General features: G+C 43.6%; 1 protein-coding gene and 1 non-coding gene across 2 annotated transcripts in view; both read right to left on the bottom strand.

Moving 5' to 3' along the window:
- Positions 1 to 8,679: 8,679 nt before the first annotated feature.
- LOC110914303 (protein FAR1-RELATED SEQUENCE 5-like) overlaps positions 8,680 to 23,054 on the bottom strand; it is a 46,841-nt gene continuing 32,466 nt past the window's right edge. The window contains exons 4-5 of the mRNA XM_035980161.1: positions 8,947 to 9,238; positions 8,680 to 8,862 (exon numbers count right to left, since the gene is read on the bottom strand). Coding sequence (XP_035836054.1) covers positions 8,680 to 8,862; positions 8,947 to 9,238 — 475 coding nt within the window. The remainder of the gene's footprint in view (positions 8,863 to 8,946; positions 9,239 to 23,054) is intronic.
- On the bottom strand, positions 12,077 to 12,186 carry LOC118484472. The gene has a single exon (XR_004873583.1). It is a non-coding gene; the product is annotated as a small nucleolar RNA R71 (small nucleolar RNA).

The raw sequence follows: 23,054 nt of genomic DNA, 5'->3' as shown, positions 1-23,054 counted from the left end.
AATACCCCCACACTTGAACTTTTGCTTGTCCTCAAGCAAAACTCTTTTAATGTGGCTTACACTCCCAAATGGAATAGGTAGAAGAGAAATTTTTTAGCTTGTCCTAGAGTGTCGGGAATCCAAGGTTTTTATAGGTTTTATTTTTATTTTATTTACAATCCTATTCGTCATGATTTATTTTGAACTTTTCATAAGATAAACTACTTATTTTGGTATAACATGACTTATTAAAATTCCATTTATATACAAGTTCACATACCTCACGGGAGATCACTCAACACTCGGCCGAAGGTGTATATTTAAGTGAATCGCTCGAGAGCGGCACGGACTTACGTCTTCCATAGGCTTGCCAAGCGATCAATCCTCCTCCTTTTTAACTTTTTACCTTTGTAAATATCAAGAGGACTTTTGGGGTGAAGGCTTGGGTTTAAAGGTGGGTGGTTGGTTAGTGGTTAGTAAAAAGGGCGAAAATCGTAACAAGTGTCGGTTTTCATACCTTATTTTTAGTGACATTTATTTTTGAAGTATTTCTCCAAACAAGCTTTTGTAGCTTTTGTTTGTTTTTGACTTCATTATTCATATTTTTTTTTTTCGTCACGTAGAGGGTATGTTTATGAAAAACCGAGCTTGTTACTAAAATAAGGGTGAAAAAAAAATAAAAAAGGTTTTTGGTGGGTAAAAAAAAATTGTTTTGGGGGTAATGAAATGAAAGGTTTAGGCTCAAAGGGGTTTTTCTAGGGGGATTTTGGGTAGGTAAAAAAATGAAAAATAATGGTTTTGAAAGAAAAATAGTTAGTCCTAATGCCTCCATTATTTACTTACTTGGGTTTAAGTTGGTAAGGACCGGGAATGTATCGTCGTGGCAAGTTCTAGATTTGTAAAGACCGAGCGGCTATTCACACAAGAAACGAAAAATGAGCATTTAATCTAAATATGTATATTTTTATGCTCAATAAAGGCTCAAAACTCACTTTTGTGGGAATGGGTTTTTAATGTGACCAAGCATATATAATCGAATTTTAGCTAGACTTGTTATACCGTTTCGTAATTTTCTTATGTTAGTTCTTTTTATCACGACGCTATCGGTTGTAAAATAAAAAAAAAATATATAACCCTTTTATAACTTGTTATTCCCAACTTAAACTAAGACAAGTAAATAAAAAAAATTGAAAAAGTTTTTTGAAAAAAATTTGGGGTGTTTAGCGGTTCCAATAGAGTTTTGTGTAAGGCTTGTTTTAGGATTTTGCAAAATTTCAAGGTTTTAGCATCCCCCCCCACACTTAAATTACACATTGTCCTCAATGTGTCCAAAAATAAAGTTTTTGGTTGATTAGAATATGTAAAAGTGTGTTTAAAAACAAAGATTTGTGTTACTGGCACTCTGGACACGGCCCCGTGTTGACCGGGCACGGCCCCATGGTCAAGTGCCAGTAACAAAAATTATAGAAGTGAAACAGAAGCCTGGACACGGGGGCGTGTCCGCTGAACACGGCCCGTGTCCAGTTACCTGAACTGGGTGATTTCCTGCAGGGGCTCAGCACGGGGCCGTGTTGGTTGGGCACGGCCCGTGTGGAGCCTTCTGTTATGGAGATTTTTGTCGGTTTGTTCTGTTCTTCTGCATGGTTCCATTTTTTCTCGTTCCCTTTTTTCATCCATTACCACCATGAGTCCATTTTATTCTGCAAAAACTAAAAGATTAAACTAAACTAAGGATAGGTCCGCGGAATGCCTCCGTGGTGCGCCACGTTTATAAGGGTCTTTGGCTAGACCCGATTCCCGGTCACACGTCTTTTGATTGGGGTGCCTTGCCTCCCAAGTTACACCGTCGGAGAGCGGCATCCAAGCTTGAATCAATAACCTTCATGTAGTGGATCGGGTCGTCATCCTCTATTCTCTTCCCAACTCCAAATTTTACCTCATCGTCCCCATATCTCAAAGTTAGTGTCCCGTCATTCATGTCCACCACTGCTTGTGCGGTGGCAAGGAAGGGTCTCCCTAGAATAAGGGGGACCTCGGTGTCTTCTTCCATGTCGAGTATGACAAAGTCAACAGGATAAACAAATCTGCTTACCCTTACCAAGACATTTTCGATGACACCTTGCGGGAATTTGACCGATCGATCAGCGAGTTGTATGCTTATTTTTGTGGGGTTCGTGGTTCCCAAGCCAAGCCTTTTGAACATTGAAGAGGGCATGAGGTTAATGCTAGCTCCTAAGTCGGCCAAGGCATTGCGAACGGGTGATTCCCCTATTGAGCATGGAATTGTGAAACTTCCGGGATCGATCTTCTTTTGTGGTAGTTTATTGAGTACGAGGGCAGAGCATTCTTCGCCTAAATTAACTAATTGCAAATTTTCAATTTTCTTTTTATGTGTAAGGAAGTCCCTCATAAATTTAGAGTATTTGGGCATTTGGGTTAGGACTTCGATAAAAGGAATATTGACATGCAATTGTTTTAGCAAACTTTCGAATTTTGCGAATTGCTCATTGGTTTTTTGACGAATTAACCTACCGGGGTACGGAACTCGAGAGGCCTTGGTAGGCTCTGTTGATGGGGGAGTGTCCTTCTCCTGCAGATGTGTTGGCGTTGATTCTTCCGTTGCTGGAGGTACTTCTGCAGGACCTACGGTGCGGTTTCGTAGTGTGATGAGGTGAACTTGCGCCTTTGGGTTGGTTTCGGTATTGCTAGGTAATGCGCCTTGTGGTCTTTCGGAAAAATTTTGAGCTAGTTGATTTATTTGTTTTTCTATGTTTTGAATGCTAGCTTGTTGATTCCTAAAATTTGATTCTAATTGTAGGAATCTTTTCGAATTTTTCTTATCAGTGTCGGAGACAAGGCGAGATATGGTATCTTCGAGCCTCTCTCTTCCACTTTGTTGAGTGAAATTTTGTGACTCATTTCTTGATTGCTGAAAGTTTGTTCGTTGCGGTTGTTGGTTACTACTATTGCCGGGCTCCCTCCAACCAAGGTTTGGGTGGTTTCGCCATCCTTGGTTGTAGGTCCCCGTTGGAGGACCCGACGGCCTAGGTCTATTATCAATGTAGTTTACCATTTCTTGTTGATCGTCCGTTTCTTTCATGCAACTCCAATTTTCATGTGACCCACCACACCCTTCACAAGCCATGACCGAGGCTGTTTTGGTCATTTCTAATTTTTTTATTTTTGAAGAAAGGGCCTCGATTTGGGCTTGTAAAGAGGTGTTTTCGTCTACCTTATGGGCGCCCGGGGCGATAGATTTATTTCCCCGGGGAGTGTGCCACTGAAAATTGGTTTGAGCAATTTCCTCAATCTGATTATATATTTCGTGTGGGCGACGATTACCTAAAAGTCCCCCGGAGCTAGAATCAAGTGTCTGCCTAGTATGTGGCAACAACCCATTGTAGAAAGTGGATACTTGTTGCCATATTGCGAGGCCGTGATGGGGACACTTGCGTAATAGCTCCTTGAACCTTTCCCAAGTTTCATATAAGGATTCCCCGTCCTCTTGTGAGTATGTGTTAATTTCAGCCATTAATTTAGCAGTTTTAGAAGGAGGGAAATACTTATACAGAAATTTTTGGGCTAGTTCATCCCAGGTGTTTACCGATCCAGCCGGGAGGGTGTTGAGCCAAGCTTTCGCCCGGTCTTTTAGTGAGAATGGAAACATACGAAGGCGGATGGCGTCGTTTGATGCTCCATTGATCCGAAAGGTATCACATATTTCTAAGAAATTAGTTATATGTAGATGGGGATCCTCGTCCGCGAGCCCGTGAAAGGTCGCGGAGTTTTGGAGCATTTGTATCAAGTGCGGTCGAAGTTCGAAGTTATTGGCTTCGACATTCGGTGCATTGATAGCGGCGCCTAGATTACCTACGGTGGGCCGTAAGTAATCCATGAGGGTACGTTGGTCCGCCATTGGGGTTGGATCACCCGAAACCTTCTCTTGGTTTTTGGCTTTTAACCGTTTTCTGAGAAAGCGTTCGGGTTCTTCTAATGGCTCCTTTATGTCTTTATTGGAACTGGAGCTCATACACTACGCGAGGTTGGCGTCGGGTTCCAAGTCCTGCAATAAAAACAGAAAAGAATATCGGTCAGAAGGTTCACCACGGCCCCGTGTCGAGCGAACACGGCCCCGTGGTCGTAGTTACAGTGATTGTTTTTCAGATCCCAGTTACTGGAAGTTGGACACGGCCCCGTGTTGCACCGACACGGCCCCGTGTTCGGCCTTCTGTAACTTGAAAAACAAAAAAAAACTGCCAGTAATGAGGCTGAGCACGGCCCGTGTCCGACCAGGCACGGCCCCGTGCTGAGCTCTGCAGAAGCTGAAAAATCTAAAAAAAATCCTAAAAATTAAAGAAAAATAAAAAGATGATTAGGCCGTTGATTCCTAACTTTCTTAAAATCCTTGTGTCCCCGGCAACGGCGCCAAAAACTTGATGCGTGTCGGTGTGTATATAATTTAGATGTATATTTAAGCCCTTTTTACACTTTTAGCCAAGTTTTAAATTTATAAAACACGATATTTACTAACACTAAACACACATATGGGCAAGTGCACCCATCGTGGACGTAGTATAGTGTTGGTAAGATACCGAGGTCGTCCAAGGACACAAGAGCTTTTAATACCGGTTTATCCTCAACGTCTAATCAAATCAAAAGGTTAGAAAAAAAATGATTTAAACTAAGAAAAATAAAAACTAACTAAATGTTGAAAAATAAAATAAAAACAGATAGACAAGATGAATCACTTGGATCCGACACGTGTATTAGTATAACCTTTGATTATTTTCGCACTTTTGCACTTGTTTAAGAGATTATCTTAGTTATTGTAGTAGGCCCCTCTTTTGAAGGCGACGTTACCCTCAACCCAGTAGTTTGAGTCAGCAAGGATACAATCCTAAAGGGTCGGATTATTGAAAGATAATGAATTAAGTTATTAATGCAAATTATGGTAGGCCCTGCTTTTGGCGGTGACGTTACCCTCGGCTAAGTAGTCTGAGTCAGCAGAGATACAGTCCTAAATAGCCGGGTTATAGTATTAATAGTAGTTAACTTATGAGGGGGTCAAAGAGTTTGGATCCCCGCCATCCAATACCTATGGGCATTGAAGGAGATCCTACTAAATTTGACCCAGGTCCCAAGCAGGACCTCTAAACGCTGAACAAGGGCAAGACCTTTACCAAACCGTTCCCTTAACCCCCGACCAGGTAGCCAACATACCTCCATATAGATCGTGGAGATATGAATGATGAAAATCTTTTATTTTATATAGACAGTAAAATAATGCCAAGACACCACGGACAAACGATAAGGAAAGATCACCTTCAACATAAGTAACTAGTTATTAAAGTCATTAATACAAAACCAAATAAAAAGTGCAAAAGATTAAAAATAAAAAGTATTATACTAAACACTTGTCTTCACCAAGTGATGTAAGAGACTTAGGCAAACATGGCCTTGATTGTCAAGAACTCTTACGATCAATCTTGGATCCCGAGACGACTCACACACTCTACGATGGACAATGGATGATGGTGGTGGATGATGGTGTTATGGTGGTGGTGGGTGGTGGATGAGGTGTGAGAGAGGTGGTGTGCCAAGGGATGAGGGAGAATGAAACCAAGCTCCTCTATTTATAGGCTGGACAGAACGCTGGACACGGCCCCGTGTCCACTGGACACGGCCCCGTGCCCGTCTGACACTCTCTCTCTTCATTAATTGTAATTGCGAATTACAATTAATGCGCCTGCTGTACTTTCAACACGCCCCCGTGCCCGCTGGGCACGGCCCCGTGGTGAGCAATGGAAGCTTCTACTGGTTTGTCTTTTCTGCTGCTTCCTGGGCACGCCCCCGTGTTCGCTGGACACGGGGCGTGTTCAGACTCTGTTTTCTTCTCTTTGTTTTGGGAGGTGCCGTTGAGGGTCCGGGCAGTCCACTTTTGTTCCTTTTCTTGTATTTATGGTAGAATTAGTGGTCTTTTTGCTTCTTTTGTGATTTTGAGCTCATTTCATCCTGAAAATACAAAAGGAAGACAAAAACACTCTTTTTCCAACATTAGTACTTAAAAAGGGTTAGTTTTATGCCTTAATTGATGTGTTTTATATGTTACATTTTACACACATCACGTTCCCACGTGAAGTCCGGTACACGTCTTGAGTTCCAACGAACTCTCACTATCAGAATACGGCTGTGCTTACGAACCTTGACTTCCCGGTCCATAATTTCAATTGGTTCTTCGATAAACTGCAACTTGTCGTCCATTTTGAGCTCTTGGAACGGTACTACAAGTGTTTCATCGAATAAACACTTCTTCAACTGTGACACATGGAAAACATCATGGTCGTTGCCCCACTCAGCAGGTAACTCCAGCTTGTATGCCACCTTACCGATCCATTCCAGAATTTTGAATGGCCTGACATAATGCGGGTTAAGCTTGCCCCGTTTCCCAAAACGTACCACACCCTTCCAGGGTGAGACCTTTAACATTACTCGATCGCCCACATCAAACTCCAAAGGTTTCCTACGCTTGTCAGCGTAGCTTTTCTGATGATCACGCATCGCCGCCATACGATTTCTGATTTGCACTATCTTTTCAGAAGTTTCGAGCACAAGCTCTGGACCTGTGACTTGGCTGTCGCCCACTTCAGTCCAGCAGAGAGGAGATCGACATTTTCGCCCATACAAAGCCTCGAACGGGGTTGCCTGGATACTGGTATGGTAACTGTTATTATAAGAAAACTCCACCAAGGGCAAGTGTCTCTCCCAACCTTTAACAAAATCAATAACCCATGCTCGCAGCATGTCTTCCAATGTCTGGATGGTTCGCTCACTCTGACTATCCGTTTGAGGGTGATAGGCAGTGCTCATGTCAAGACGTGAGCCAAATGATTTGTACATCGCTTGCCACAAATCAGATATAAAACGCGGATCTTGATCTGAGTTAATGGAGGTTGGCGCTCCATGCCTGGAAACCACTTCCTTTAGATAAATACCAACCAACTGCGAGAACTTGTCAGTTTCTTTGATTGCTAGGAAGTGTGCAGATTTCATGAGACGGTCGACGATCACCCAGATGGTATCATTTCCGCTTTGAGTTCTAGGTAGCCCGGTGAGAAAATCGATGGTGATCTGTTCCCATTTCCACATGGGTATCTCTGGTTGTTGAAGTAGGCCTGAGGGTTTCTGATACTCCACCTTGACCTTCGAACAAGTCAAACATTTACTTATGTAATTCGCGATGTGGGCCTTCATCTTCGGCCACCAGTACAAAACCTTGAGATCCTGATACATTTTATCCGAACCTGGATGAACAGAGTATCGAGACTTATGCACTTCGTCCATCACAAGATCTCTAAGGTTACCATACAAAGGAATCCATATTCGCTCCATGAAGTAGAGGATACCATCCGATCTCTCCACAAGTCGTTTCTCCATGCCCCGTAAATACACAGCTTCAATGTTTTCCCCTTTCAATGCTTCGCTTTGAGCAGAACGGATCTGGTTAGGGAGGTTTGAGTGAATAGTGAGCTGCAAGGCGCGAACACGCTTTGGTTTCGTTTCCTTCCGACTAAGGGAATCAGCTACAACGTTAGCCTTACCCGGATGATACTTGATGGCGCAATCGTAGTCATTCAGTAGTTCTACCCAGCGACGCTGTTGCATATTCAATTCCTTCTGGTCGAAAATATGCTGAAAGCTCTTTTAATCGGTGTAAATAGTGCATTTGGTATCGTACAGGTAGTGCCTCCAGATTTTCAACGCAAACACCACGGCCCCTAACTCCAAGTCTTGGGTCATGTAATTCTTCTCATGAACTTTCAGTTGTCACGAAGCATAGGCTATCACATTGTTGCGTTGCATCAGCACAAAACCAAGACCCTGAATGGAAGCATCACAATAAACCACAAAATCCTCGGTACCTTCAGGTAGAGACAAAGTCGGTGCACTACAAAGTTTCTGCTTTAACAACTGGAAAGCCTCTTCTTGTTTCGTTCCCCTGGAGTATACAACGCCTTTCTGCGTCAACGAGGTAAGAGGTTGAGCAATCTTCAAGAAGTCTTTAATAAATTTGCGATAGTACCCAACGAGACCAAGAAATTGCCGCATCGATCTTAGCAGGGTCTACGTGTATTCCCAATTCGTTCACAATATGACCAAGGAAGTGTACTTCTCGAATCCACAAGTCACACTTAGAAAACTTCGCGTAAAGCTGCTCCTTCCTCAGAAGCTCCAAGATAAGACGTAGGTGCCGCTCGTGATCTTCCTTGTTCTTCGAATAGATCAGAATGTCATAGATAAACACGATGACAAAATCGTTAAGATACGGTTTACATACTCGGTTCATGAGATCCATGAATACCGCTGGAGCGTTGGTTAACCCGAATGGCATAACCAGAAACTCGTATTGACCATACCGCATGCGAAAAGCTGTTTTAGGAACATCCTCCTCTCGGACCCTCATCTGGTGATAGCTCGATCTTAAGTCGATCTTCGAGTAGAAGCTAGACCCTTGCAAATGGTCAAATAAGTCGTCGATACGTGGTAGAGGGTAATGATTCTTGATAGTCACCTTGTTGAGTTCTCGATAGTCTGGCACATGCGAAAGGACCCGTCCTTCTTCTTCACAAACAAAACTGGGGCTCCCCAAGGCGAAGAGCTGGGTCGGATAAAGCCCTTATCCAACAGTTCCTGAAGTTGATTCTACAATTCTTGCAACTCCCCTGGTGCAAGACGATATGGTGCGCGAGGAATTGGAGCTGCTCCTGGGGTAAGATCAATGTGGAACTCCACCTGACGATGTGGAGGTAAACCTGGAAGTTCCTCGGGAAAAACGTCAGGAAACTCCTGTACGACTGGTATATCATCGATTTCCTTCTCTTCATGCTGAGTATCAGTAACAAGTGCCAGAATAGCAGGGTAGCCCTTTCGTAAACACTTCTAGGCTTTCATAGATGAAATGATGTTGACAGTTGCACCGCTTCGATGACCCTGGACAGATAATAATTCCCCGCTAGGGAGAGGCACACGCACGATCTTCTCCTTGCAAAGTATTTCCGCTCTGAGTTTGGAAAACCAGTCCATACCAATGACTATATCAAAACTACCAAGAGTGATGGGAAGAAGGTCAATGTCGAACACTTGACCTAGAAGATCGAGTTTACACCATAAGTATACATGTGTGGCTTCTATCGACTTACCATCAGCTATTTCCACTACATGCTTGTTCACAAGAGACGCAGGAGTCAACCCTAGCTGATAACTGAACCCCAAAGACACATAACTCCGGTCGGCACCAGAGTCAAATAACACAGAAGTTATAATACCATTAACAGAGAACGTACCGGTCACGACGTTGCCATCGTTCCTTGTATCGCTTGCCCCAATAGTGAACGCCCTACTGGGAGCGCTGTTCCTGATGTGCGTCAAATGCAACATATAAATTACATCAAATGTGGCATAAAACTAACCCTTTTTTTAGTACTAATGATGGAAAAAATGTGCTTTTGTCATCCTTTTGTATTTTCAGGATTAAATGACCTCAAATGAATAAAAGAAGCAAAAATCCAGCTAAATCCGACAAGAATACAAGAAAAGGAATAAACGTGGCATGCCCGACCCCTCGACAGCATCCTCCCAAGCAAAAACAAGAGAACAGAAGGCTGAACACGCCCCGTGCTCAATGAGCATGGGGGCGTGCCCAAGTGTCTGCAGAAAAGACAAAGTTGTAGAAGCTTCTATCACCTACCACGGGGGCGTGCCCAGCGGACACGGGGCCGTGGTCAACTATAAGATTCGCATAATCTTGGCAAATCTTGATAGTATAGATACGCTTCTGCACACGGGGTCGTGCCAAGCGGACATGGGGGCGTGGTCAACTAATGCAGATAAACAACATTTAATGAAAAAGGAGAAGATGGGTAGGCACAGGGCCATGCCCAATGGACACGGGGCCGTGTCCGGGCTTCTGTGCAGGCTATAAATAGGGGTGCTTGGATCACTTGCAAATGATACCTTGGCAAACCACCTCTCTCACACTTCACCCACCCACCACCACCACCATCACAACCCACATCCACCACCATCATCCATCATCCATCATCCATCATCCATCATCCATCATAGAGTGTGTGTAGTAGTCTTGGGATCCAAGATTGATAGTAAGAGTTCTTGACAATCAAAGGCCATGTTTGCCTAAGTCTCTTACATCACTTGGTGAAGACAAGCATTTAGTGTAATACTTTTTATTTTTAATTTTTAGGCACTTTTTATTTGGTTATGTATTAATGACTTTAATAACTAGTTTCTTATGTTGAAGGTGAATCTTCCTTATCATTTGTCTGTGGTGTCTTAGCGTTATTTTACTGTCAATATAAAATAAAAGATTTACACCATTCATATCTCCACGGTCTATATGGAGATATGTTGGCTACTTGGTCGGGGGTTAAGGGAATAGTTTGGTAAGAGCCTTGCCTTGTTCAGTGTATAGATCCTGCAAGGACCTGGGTCAAGCTTAGTAGGACCTCCTTCAATACCCACTGGTATTGGATGGCGAGGGTTCGAATTTCTTGATCCCCTCATATGTAAGCTACTATTAAAACATTAACCCGGCTACTTAGGATTATATCCCTGCTGACTCAAACTACTTAGCCGAGGGTAACGTCACCTTCAAAAGAGGGGCTTACCACATTACGCACTAATAACTTAATTAATTATCTTTCAATAATCCAACCCTTTAGTATTGTATCCTTTCTGACTCAAACTACTGGGTTGAGGGTAACGTCACCTTCAAAAGAGGGGCCTACTACTATAACTAAGATAATCTCTTAAAAAGTGCAAAAGTGCGGAAATAATCAAAGGTTACACTAAAGGCAAGTCAGATCCAAGTGATTCATCTTGTCTATCTGTTTCTATTTTTATTTTTTTAATTTTATTTTCAGCATTTTAGTTTTTATTTTCTAGTTTAAAACCATTTTCTAAACTTTTGATTTGATTAGACGTTGAGGATAAATTGGTATTAAAAGCTCTTGTGTCCTTGGACGACCTCGGTCTCTTACCAACACTATACTACACTCACGATGGGTGCACTTGCCCATATGTGTGTTTGGTGTTTGTAAAATATCGTGTTTTATAAATTTAAAACTTGACTTAAGTGGTTGAAAAGGGCTAAAAATATATAAAAAGATATCACACCACACACGCATCAAGTTTTTGGCGCCGTTGCCGGGGACACAAGGATTTTAAGAAAGTTCGGAATCAACGGCCTAATCGTTTTTTCTTATTTTTTTTAGGATTTTTCTTAATTTTTCAGCTTCTACAGAGCTCATCACTGGTCGTGCCTGGTCGGACACGAGCCGTGCTCAGCATTGTTACTGGCTGTTTTTATTTTCCGAGTTACAGAGAGTTGAACACGGGGCCGTGTCGGTGCAACACGGGGCCGTGCCGAGCTCCCCAGTAACAGGGATCCGGAAAACAATTAATGTATCTCCGACCACGGGCCGTGTTCATCTGAGCATGGGGCCGTGGTGAAACTTCTGACCAACATTCTTTTGTGGTTTTATTGCAGGACTTGGAACCCAGGCGCCGCACCTGATCTTTCTACGTAGTGTATGAGCTCCAGTTCCAGTAGAGACATAAAAGAACTTCTAGACGAACCCGAACACTTTCTAAGAAAAAAGACTTAAAGCTAAAACCAAGAGAAAGTTTCGGGGGATCCACTTCTAATGGCGGATCAACGTACCCTCATGGATTACCTATGGCCCACCGTAGGTAATCTCGGCGCCGCTATAAATGCACTGAATGTCGAGGCCCACAACTTCGAACTTCGGCCGAATTTGATACAAATGCTCCAAAACTCCGTAACCTTTCACGGGCTTGCGGACGAGGATCCCCATTTGCATATTACTAACTTCTTGGAAATATGTGATACTTTTCGGATCAATGGAGCATCAATGACGCCATCCGCCTTCGAATGTTTCCATTTTCACTAAAAGACCGAGCTAAGGCTTGGCTTAACACCCTCCCAGTTGGTTCGGTAAACACCTGGGATGAACTAGCCCAAAAGTTTCTGTATAAGTATTTCCCTCCTGCTAAAATGGCTAAATTTATAATGACTGAAATTAATACATACTCACAAGAGGACGGGGAATTCTTATATGAAACTTGGGAAAGGTTCAAAGAGCTACTAAGAAAATGCCCTCATCATGGTCTTGCGGTGTGGCAACAAGTATCCACTTTCTACAATGGGTTGTTGCCACACACAAGACAAACACTCGACTCTAGCTCCGGGGGACTTTTAGGTAATCGCCGCCCAAATGAAATTTATAATCAAATTGAGGAAATTGCTCAAACCAATTTTCAATGGCACACTCCCCGAGGCACAAAATCTATTGCCCCGGGCGCCCATAAGGTTGATGAGAGCACTTCCTTGCAAGCCCAAATCGAAGCCCTTTCTTCAAAAATCAAAGATTTAGAAATGGCAAAAAACGGCTTCGGTTATGGCTTGCGAGGGGTGTGGTGGGCCACATGAAAATTGGAGTTGTATGAAAGAAATGGATAATCAAACAGAATCGGTAAACTACATTGATAATAGACCTAGGCCGTCAGGTCCCCCAATGGGTACCTACAACCAAGGATGGCGTAACCACCCTAACCTTGGTTGGAGAGAACCCGGCAATAGTAGTAACCAAAAAAATCTAAACCAACGAACAAACTTTCAACAACCAAGAAACGAGTCACAAAATTTCTCTCAACAACAAGGGGGACGAGAAAGGCTTAAAGATACCGTATCTCGCCTCATCTCCGGGACCGAAAAGAAAAACTCGGATCGATTTCAACAACTGGAATCGAATTTTAGAAATCAACAAGCTAGTATTCAAAACATTGAAAAACAAATAAATCAACTAGCTCAAAATATCTCCGAGAGACCACAAGGCGCGTTACCAAGTAATACCGAAACCAACCCAAAGGCGCAAGTACATCTCATCACATTGAGAAACCGTATCGTGGGTCCCGAGGAGGCTCCATTACCTCCAACTGAAAGGAGCCGATCTAGCCAAACCGCAACTCCACCAACCCCCCAACAAGAGACAGCTCTTCCACCAAATCAAGAACCCACCAAGAATCCTCAGGTTCCGCACCCCGGTCGGTTAATTCGCCAAAAGACCGATGAGCAATTCACAAAGTTTGTAAATTTGCTAAAACAATTGCATGTTAATATTGCATTTCTAGATGTCCTAACCCAAATGCCTAAATACTCAAAATTTTATGAGGGACTTCCTCACTCATAAAAGGAAAATTGAATGACTGCAATTAGTTAATTGAAGCGAAGAATGCCCCGCCTTGCTGCTCAACAAACTCCAGCAAAAGAAGATTGATCCTGGAAGCTTCACAATCCCTTGTTCGATTGGGGAATCTCCCATTCGCAATGCACTAGCTGGCCTCGGGGCTTGCATCAACCTCATGCCCGTAGCAATGTTCGACCGACTCGGCCTAGGGAAAACAAGCCCTACAAAAGTGAGCATACAACTCGCCGATAGGTCCATTAAATATCCACAAGGTGTCGCTGAAAATCTATTGGTCAAAGTCGGCGAATTTGTCTTCCAAGCCGATTTTGTCATACTAGATATGGAGGAAGATACCGAAGTACCACTCATCTTAGGGAGGCCATTCTAGCTACAGCCCACATAGTGGTAGAAATGAACGGTGGAACACTAACATTGAGGGTTGGGGACAAGGAAATGAAGTTCGAAGTTGGTAAGAGAGTAGAAGACGATGACCCGGTCAATTACATGAAAGTCATAGACTCAAGTTTGGATGATGCTCTCCGACGGTGCAACATGGGATGAAAAAAAATCCCACTTGGGTAACATATGACTGGCTTTGGGTCTAGCCAAGGACCCTTATAAACGTGGCGTACCATGGAGGCATTCCACGGAACTATCCTTAGTTTAGTTTAGATTAACTTTTTATGCTTTCTAGTTTAGCTTTAGTTTTCAGGAATAAAACACACTCGAGATGGTGAAGGATACCAAGGGAAGCTTGAACCAACACCCCATGCACAAAAACAGAGCCTCCTGATAATTTTTCTTCACTACAGCAAGTTCAGCACGGGGGCGTGCTCTGCCAACACGCCCCGTGCTGAACAGTCTGCAGAAAAATGCCCAGTTTAGGTAACTAGACACGGGGCGTGTTCACTGAACACGCCCCCGTGCCCAGCCTTCTGTTACTGGCAATCTGAACACGGGGCCGTGCCCGGACACCACGGTCCCGTGTCCAGACGCCCAATAACATTAAAATTTGTTTTTAACACACCTTTTACACATTCAATCGACCTAAAAACTTATTTCTTAGGACACATTGAGGACAATGTGTAATTTAAGTGTGGGGGGATGCTAAAACATTGAATTTTGCAAGTCCTAATTACAAGCCTTACACAGAACTCTATTGGAACCGCTAATCACCCCAAAATTTTTTCATTTTTTTTACTTGTCTTCGTTTAATTCGGGAATTACAAGTTTTAAAAAGGTTATATTTTTACAAATTTACAACATATAGCGTCGTGATAAAAAGAACCAACATAAGAAAATTATGAAACGACATGACAAATCTAGTTAAAATTTGATTATATATACTTGGTCACATAAAAACCTATTCCCACAAAAAAGTGAATGTTGAGCCTTTATTGAGCATACAAATACACATCTTTAAACTAAATGCTCATTTCTCGTTTCTTGTGTGAATATCCGCTTGGTTTCTTATGACTCTAGAACTTGCCACGACGATACATGTCACACCCCCAAAATCCACACGCGGAGTATCACCGCTTGGAGGCGTGACATGACCAGGATCCTAACCACCAATCATATTGAACATGTAATATAATTAAGTATAGCGGAAGCATTTAAGTAATCCAAACAATAGTATGTTTGATTTAACATAAGTGTTGAAACATCATTCAAGATCCTTTGCCCACAACGACCTGCTCCTCCCTGTGCAAGCTCCATAATGTACCTAAGGTCCTGCAAGGCATGCAGCAAATAATCAACAAACTAGTTGAGCGAGTTCACAGAAAATAAGTTCAGTAATGGAGTAGTATAGCAAACATTTCGTTTGTTTATCTAGTCATGCATCGTATTAGTTCGTTCATTGTTCATGTATAGTATTGATTCGTATCGCGGGCCATTTCGGCATGTATGCGAAGATTGGGGAAAGTTCCCAAGTATTCTAGACTATGTATATTTGTATCGCGGCCACCCTGGCATGTGTGCGAAGTTTTAGTATATAGTTCGCGGCCTATCCAAGACATGTGTGCGAAGATCAGTCATAATATCGCGGCCAACCCCTGGCGTGTATGCGAAGATCAGTTCAATTGGTATACTAGTCTAGCCGTATCTTATCATTCACCACCCTCACCCTGAGGACTCATATCATTATGTTCTGTTAACTAAGTATGTACGTATAGTTTATTCAATCCCATTCCCACCCTGGGAACCCCATGCCTTGGCTGTGTGAACTCACCTTGGATTGCTCGGCAGATACACAAAGAGTACAGGTAGCAAGTAAATGATCAACCACGTCCTATCATGGTTTATTATGTAAGTCAGGTTCGGTTCAAGTATCGCACGTATGTATCACATAAGTTACCACGTTGCAAGCATACAAGGATTCATGGTAAACACGTATACGTATCGATAAACAATCTAAGTATTCGTCCCAACCATAACCCGGCCCAATAGTATTCACCCAAATAGCATGTCGGCCCAACAGGTAAGCAGTCCAATAGCATAACAGTCGTACGATTGGGCCCGTGACAAAGTAGGCCCAAAACAGTGTATGTGTAATAGCCGGTCTCGAGTCGCAACGGGGATCTCGAGTCGCAACCGGGTTACGAGTCACATCAGGAGATTACGAGTCGCAACAGTAGGTTGCGAGTCGCAATGGCTGGTCTCGGTTCATCATGGTCCGGTTACGAGTCGCAACGGGACTCGCAACCATGATTGCGGCTGATGTCGTTGTGGTCTCGAGTCGAGACTGTGGGTTCCCGACTCGCAATCTGAGTCGCAACCATGCGTGTAACAGCTTTTCCTGAATTCCTTAAATAACAATAACAACTAATCCGTGATTTCAGCAAACATATTCAGCAGTTTCGGAAACAGATCAAATACCGAAAATAACAGTTTCATAGCATCTTCAAATTAGCATCATTAACATATTCATGACAGCCTCAAGAACACGTAATCAGATCATCAAACAGACCTAAACCGAAACATGAATCATATTATTGAACTAGCATGCAACCTAGCCGGCTAACATATACTTGGACCGATTACTCATATACGCATCAAAACAATAACAGGAACATAGTGTCCGATTAACATCATGCAAACCGAATTGTATGAATATTATGACATCAAGAACCTTCATTAATAATCATAGCAAGAACCCTAGTTATCACATAATATCATCACAACCAATCAATCCGAAAGCATACAACATACATCATTCAACCAAGAAAACACAAACCACTAACCGATTGAAAGGAGAGTAGGATTGATCCGTGGACAATGATCTCCGATGGGGGAAAGTCCTTGGCTGCCTTCGGTTTGCGAAGAAGAGAGGGAGAGTTTGTGTGTGTTCTTGATTGCTAAGTTGTGTAAAACTAAAACCCTAGAGGTAATGTGTGTATATATGCGTGTGAAGGGAAGTGGGCCGAAACCCCCACTTGGGTTTCCTCATGGTCTCGAGTCCAACCATATGGACCGAGTGGGTTCTTATAAATGTTTCACTAATCGTTCAAGTAGTAACATATGCAATCACATTAAATCACGTAACATGTAACATTTAATCACTCACACAACCGTGTAACACAAAACATATCATGTATTCGTTCAAGTAACATAGTTCTGGAGTACGGGTTGTCACATTATCCCCAACTAATTGGAAATTTCGTCCCGAAATTTGGTATGCACTCACTGAGGAAGCTAGGTAAGTTTAATCGTTCACTGGTTTTTCCTGGGGTGTCACATCCTCCCCCCGTTGATCTGGAATTTCGTCCCGAAATTCCGAAGTAGTAGCTTCAGCCTCAGTAGTGGTAGCATTGGTTTCGAATAACTGGGGGTACTTTTCTGTCATCCTGTCTTCGCGTTCCCAGGTGTACTCTGGGCCACGTTTGGAGTTCCAACGAACTCGAGCAAGAGGGATTTTCTTGTGTTTGAGGACCTTCATATCCCGGTCCGTGATTTCAACTGGTTCCCCGACGAACTGCAACCGCCCGTCGATAGTAAGTTCTTAAAAGAAGTGATGAGGGTTTCATCTGATAGGCATTTCTTTAAGTTCGACACATGAAAGACATTGTGAACTGCCCCGAGTTCAGCTGGTACGTTCGATCTATAGGCTACCCTGCCTATGCGTTCTATGATCTCGTATGGTCCCCGACCTGAAATTCCAATGGCTTTCTACGCTTGTCCGCGTAGGCTTTCTGACGGTCGCGTGCTGCCGCCATGCGTTGTCGTATCTGTGCAATCTTTTCTGTGGCGTCCATTACAATCTCTGGACCCGTGATCTGACTATTCCCCACCTCTGCCCAACAGAGAGGTGACCGGCATCTACGCCCGTACAATGCCTCGAATGGTGCGGCTTGTATGCTACTGCGCTCATGTTTAATCGTGAGTCGGATGGTTTGTGCATTGCTTGCCAAAGTTCTGACGTGAATCGTGCATCGCGACCCGCAATGATGGACGTGGGCACCCCGTGCCTCAAAACAACTTCTTTAAGATAGATGTCTGCGAGAGTGGAGAACTTGTCCGTTTCCTTAATCGGTAGGAAGTGTGCAGACTTGGTGAGTCGATCCACGATCACCCATATGGTATCGTTCCCATGCTGGGATCGAGGTAGGCCTGTAACGAAATCCATGGAAATTTCTTCCCATTTCCACTGAGGTATCTTAAGCTGCTGAAGTAGGCCCTGTTAGTTTCTGGTATTCAACCTTGACTCTCACTCAGGTCAAGCATTTTCCGACGTATGTAGCAATGTGGGCCTTCCTACTAGGCCACCAATAAGTAGTGCTGATGTCTTAGTACGTTCTATCCGACCCTGGATGTACTGAGTGGTAAGGCTTGTGAGCTTCATCCATCACAAGTTCGCGTAGACCGCCATAAAGTGGGACCTAAATACGCCCCGTTACATAGTAGGCGCCGTCTGCCTTCTGTCCTAATCGTTGTCGTGAGCCGCGTAAGGCATTCAGCCTTGACGTTTTCGGGCTTCCGTGCTTCTATCTGAGCAGTTCGTATCTGTGCTGGCAGGCTAGTCTGGATCGTAAGCTGTAGCGCTCGCACGCGCTGAGGTAGGGTGTCCTTCCGACTGAGGGCGTCCGCCACAACCTTGGCCTTGCCTGAATGGTACTTGATGGCGCATTCGTAGTCGCTAAGTAGTTCAACCCATCGTCGTTGACGCATGTTCAAATCCTTCTGCTCAAGAATATGCTCGAGACTCCTGTGATCGGTGTAAATCGTGCACCTGGTACCGTACAGGTAGTGTCGCCATATCTTAAGCGCGAACACATCAGCTCCCAGCTCTAAATCGTACGTTGTGTAGTTGTGCTCGTGAATCTTGGGTTGACGAGAGGCGAAAGCGATAACCTTGTCGCGCTGAAAAGCAGTCTCCTGGGGCTCTCCCAGCAATAGGTGACACCCTTCTGTGTCAGTAACATAAGTGGCTGAGCAATCTTCGAGAAATCCTTGGTAAACCGTCTGTAGCTCGTGGTGCAGGCCAGTTTCTGGTTGAGTCTACCTTGGATGGATCGACATGGATCCCATCCCTGTTCACTACGCGGCCTAAGAAGTGAACTTCACGAATACTATGACGAACTTGTCTATGTAGGGTTTGCACACCCTGTTCATAAGGTCCTTAAATACGGCAGGAGTGTTCAAATAATATCAAACCATCCATCATATCAAACATAAAGTATAGTAATTAAAATAGTCCATAAAACCCAGTACGATTCGTGTTCAAACCAAACTTTGTTTGAGTAACAGAGACATAATAAAGGAAATCCCAAAACGAGTTATAAGTTCAAACAGCGTCTCCTTGTCCTAGCATGAAAGCTCGACCCCTTGCCTCGTTGCCATTATTGTTGTTGTTGTTCCCATTGCCCTGGTTATTGTTGTTGTTCTGATTCTGGTTCAACTGTGGGCAATCGCGCTTGTAATGACCTTCTGCCCCACACTGGAAACATCCCCGATTTCCACGTTGTGGCTGCTGCTGCTGTGGGTTCTGAGGAGCTGGTGGTGGAAGTTGCTGATTCTGGTTTGCAGGTCGTGAGCTCCTGCAATCTTTGGCTTCGTGTCCTATCTTGAAACATCTCTGGCAACGTTCCTTGCGACACCTTCCACTGTGGTGCTTGTTACACTTGTTACATAGTGGGTGTACTCCCCTGTATCCACCCTGCTCCTGACTGCCAGATGATTGCTGACTCGGATTCTGGTAGTCATTCGTCCTGCGCTGCTGTGCTTGAGACTGTTCGGAATCCCCATCCCATTTCCGTTTGTTGTCGCTGGGTGTAGCAGTAGTAGCAGCTGAAGTGACTGTAGCAGTAGCGTTGACACGCTTAGGCAGTTTATTCTGATCCACTGCCTGGTCGGTGATGCGATGAGCGAGGCGTTGGATTTCCTGGATGTTTTCGAGGTTAGCCGACGTCACGTGGCTCTGAATCTCTGGCGCCAAACCCTTGAGATACAACTCAATGCGCTTGTATGGAGGGTCCACCATAGTAGGACACAGAACTGCCAGCTCGTTTGACCGTTTCGTATACGCTTCGATCTCCGACCCAATCATTTTCAGATTATACAGCTCGTCTTCCAGCTTGTGAATGTCTTCACGCGTGCAATACTCACGCTTGATGAGTTCCTTAAAATCGTTCCATGGGGTGGCGTTAGCAGCTGCCAACCCTAAGATTTGAACTTGGGCGTTCCACCAAGTTAGTGCTATTCCCTCCAAGGTGCCGGTGGCAAACTTGACCTTGCGAGCCTCAGGGCACTCGCACATCTCGAATACTGATTCTAGCTTCTCGAACCAGTGGAGGAGTCCAACCGCTCCTTCTGTGCCGCTGAAAGAGTTTGGACGACAGTCCATGAAATTCTTGAAAGTGCAGACAGGCTGCTGCGCGTGTTGACCTGCTTGAGCTGCTGCAACTGCCGCAGCAACTTGAGCTTGAACGAGAGCCTCTAGCTGGGCTTGAGTCATGTTGATTCGTCCAGACATGATCTTCATAGTATAAGTAATGTAAATAAGAGTGGCTCGCGAGTAGGGCGATGACAGAAAAGTATGGGCATATAGGTGTTCTCATGTAATCAAAGCATGTGTATCTAAACGTAATGCGAGCAAAGTTCTAAGCAGTTCTAGCAAACAGGCAATAAACATAAACCTTATTACCTAAGATGTCGAGTCTTGCACGTGGAGCGAAGCGTCGTTGTGGATCGTTGAGAGCACTGTTCTGGTTATAGTCTGGTTTTAATAAAAACGTTTTCCCACATTAAAACCTAGTTCCCTATAACCAATGGCTCTGATACCAATCTGTCACACCCCCAAAATCCACACGCGGAGTATCACCGCTTGGAGGCGTGACATGACCAGGATCCTAACCACCAATCATATTGAACATGTAATATAATTAAGTATAGCGGAAGCATTTAAGTAATCCAAACAATAGTATGTTTGATTTAACATAAGTGTTGAAACATCATTCAAGATCCTTTGCCCACAACGACCTGCTCCTCCCTGTGCAAGCTCCATAATGTACCTAAGGTCCTGCAAGGCATGCAGCAAATAATCAACAAACTAGTTGAGCGAGTTCACAGAAAATAAGTTCAGTAATGGAGTAGTATAGCAAACATTTCGTTTGTTTATCTAGTCATGCATCGTATTAGTTCGTTCATTGTTCATGTATAGTATTGATTCGTATCGCGGGCCATTTCGGCATGTATGCGAAGATTGGGGAAAGTTCCCAAGTATTCTAGACTATGTATATTTGTATCGCGGCCACCCTGGCATGTGTGCGAAGTTTTAGTATATAGTTCGCGGCCTATCCAAGACATGTGTGCGAAGATCAGTCATAATATCGCGGCCAACCCCTGGCGTGTATGCGAAGATCAGTTCAATTGGTATACTAGTCTAGCCGTATCTTATCATTCACCACCCTCACCCTGAGGACTCATATCATTATGTTCTGTTAACTAAGTATGTACGTATAGTTTATTCAATCCCATTCCCACCCTGGGAACCCCATGCCTTGGCTGTGTGAACTCACCTTGGATTGCTCGGCAGATACACAAAGAGTACAGGTAGCAAGTAAATGATCAACCACGTCCTATCATGGTTTATTATGTAAGTCAGGTTCGGTTCAAGTATCGCACGTATGTATCACATAAGTTACCACGTTGCAAGCATACAAGGATTCATGGTAAACACGTATACGTATCGATAAACAATCTAAGTATTCGTCCCAACCATAACCCGGCCCAATAGTATTCACCCAAATAGCATGTCGGCCCAACAGGTAAGCAGTCCAATAGCATAACAGTCGTACGATTGGGCCCGTGACAAAGTAGGCCCAAAACAGTGTATGTGTAATAGCCGGTCTCGAGTCGCAACGGGGATCTCGAGTCGCAACCGGGTTACGAGTCACATCAGGAGATTACGAGTCGCAACAGTAGGTTGCGAGTCGCAATGGCTGGTCTCGGTTCATCATGGTCCGGTTACGAGTCGCAACGGGACTCGCAACCATGATTGCGGCTGATGTCGTTGTGGTCTCGAGTCGAGACTGTGGGTTCCCGACTCGCAATCTGAGTCGCAACCATGCGTGTAACAGCTTTTCCTGAATTCCTTAAATAACAATAACAACTAATCCGTGATTTCAGCAAACATATTCAGCAGTTTCGGAAACAGATCAAATACCGAAAATAACAGTTTCATAGCATCTTCAAATTAGCATCATTAACATATTCATGACAGCCTCAAGAACACGTAATCAGATCATCAAACAGACCTAAACCGAAACATGAATCATATTATTGAACTAGCATGCAACCTAGCCGGCTAACATATACTTGGACCGATTACTCATATACGCATCAAAACAATAACAGGAACATAGTGTCCGATTAACATCATGCAAACCGAATTGTATGAATATTATGACATCAAGAACCTTCATTAATAATCATAGCAAGAACCCTAGTTATCACATAATATCATCACAACCAATCAATCCGAAAGCATACAACATACATCATTCAACCAAGAAAACACAAACCACTAACCGATTGAAAGGAGAGTAGGATTGATCCGTGGACAATGATCTCCGATGGGGGAAAGTCCTTGGCTGCCTTCGGTTTGCGAAGAAGAGAGGGAGAGTTTGTGTGTGTTCTTGATTGCTAAGTTGTGTAAAACTAAAACCCTAGAGGTAATGTGTGTATATATGCGTGTGAAGGGAAGTGGGCCGAAACCCCCACTTGGGTTTCCTCATGGTCTCGAGTCCAACCATATGGACCGAGTGGGTTCTTATAAATGTTTCACTAATCGTTCAAGTAGTAACATATGCAATCACATTAAATCACGTAACATGTAACATTTAATCACTCACACAACCGTGTAACACAAAACATATCATGTATTCGTTCAAGTAACATAGTTCTGGAGTACGGGTTGTCACAATACATTCCCGGTCCTTACCAACTTAAACCCAAGTAAGTAAATGAGGCATTAGGACTAACTTTTTTTATTTCTACACCATTATTTTTCTTCTTTTTTACCACATACCCAAAATCCCCCTAGTTAACCCCTTTGAGCCTAAACCTTTTCATTTCTTAACCCAAAACAAACACCCTTCACCCACCAAAACCTTTTTATTTTAAACCCTTTATTTTAGTAAAAAGCTCGGTTTTTCTTGCGACTTCTTTATAAAAAAATGATGATGAAGCCAAGAAATAAACAAACAAGTTTATCAAAAAGAACTTTGTTTGAAGAATTACTTCATTAAAAAAAAAAGTCTTACGAAAACCGACGCTTTTTACGCCTTTCGC

This window comes from Helianthus annuus, chromosome 11 (genome assembly GCF_002127325.2).
Source record: "Helianthus annuus cultivar XRQ/B chromosome 11, HanXRQr2.0-SUNRISE, whole genome shotgun sequence".
NCBI classification, from domain to species: Eukaryota; Viridiplantae; Streptophyta; class Magnoliopsida; order Asterales; family Asteraceae; genus Helianthus; species Helianthus annuus.
Note: the sequence above shows the minus strand (reverse complement) of the source record. Positions and strands in the feature narration are given on the sequence as shown.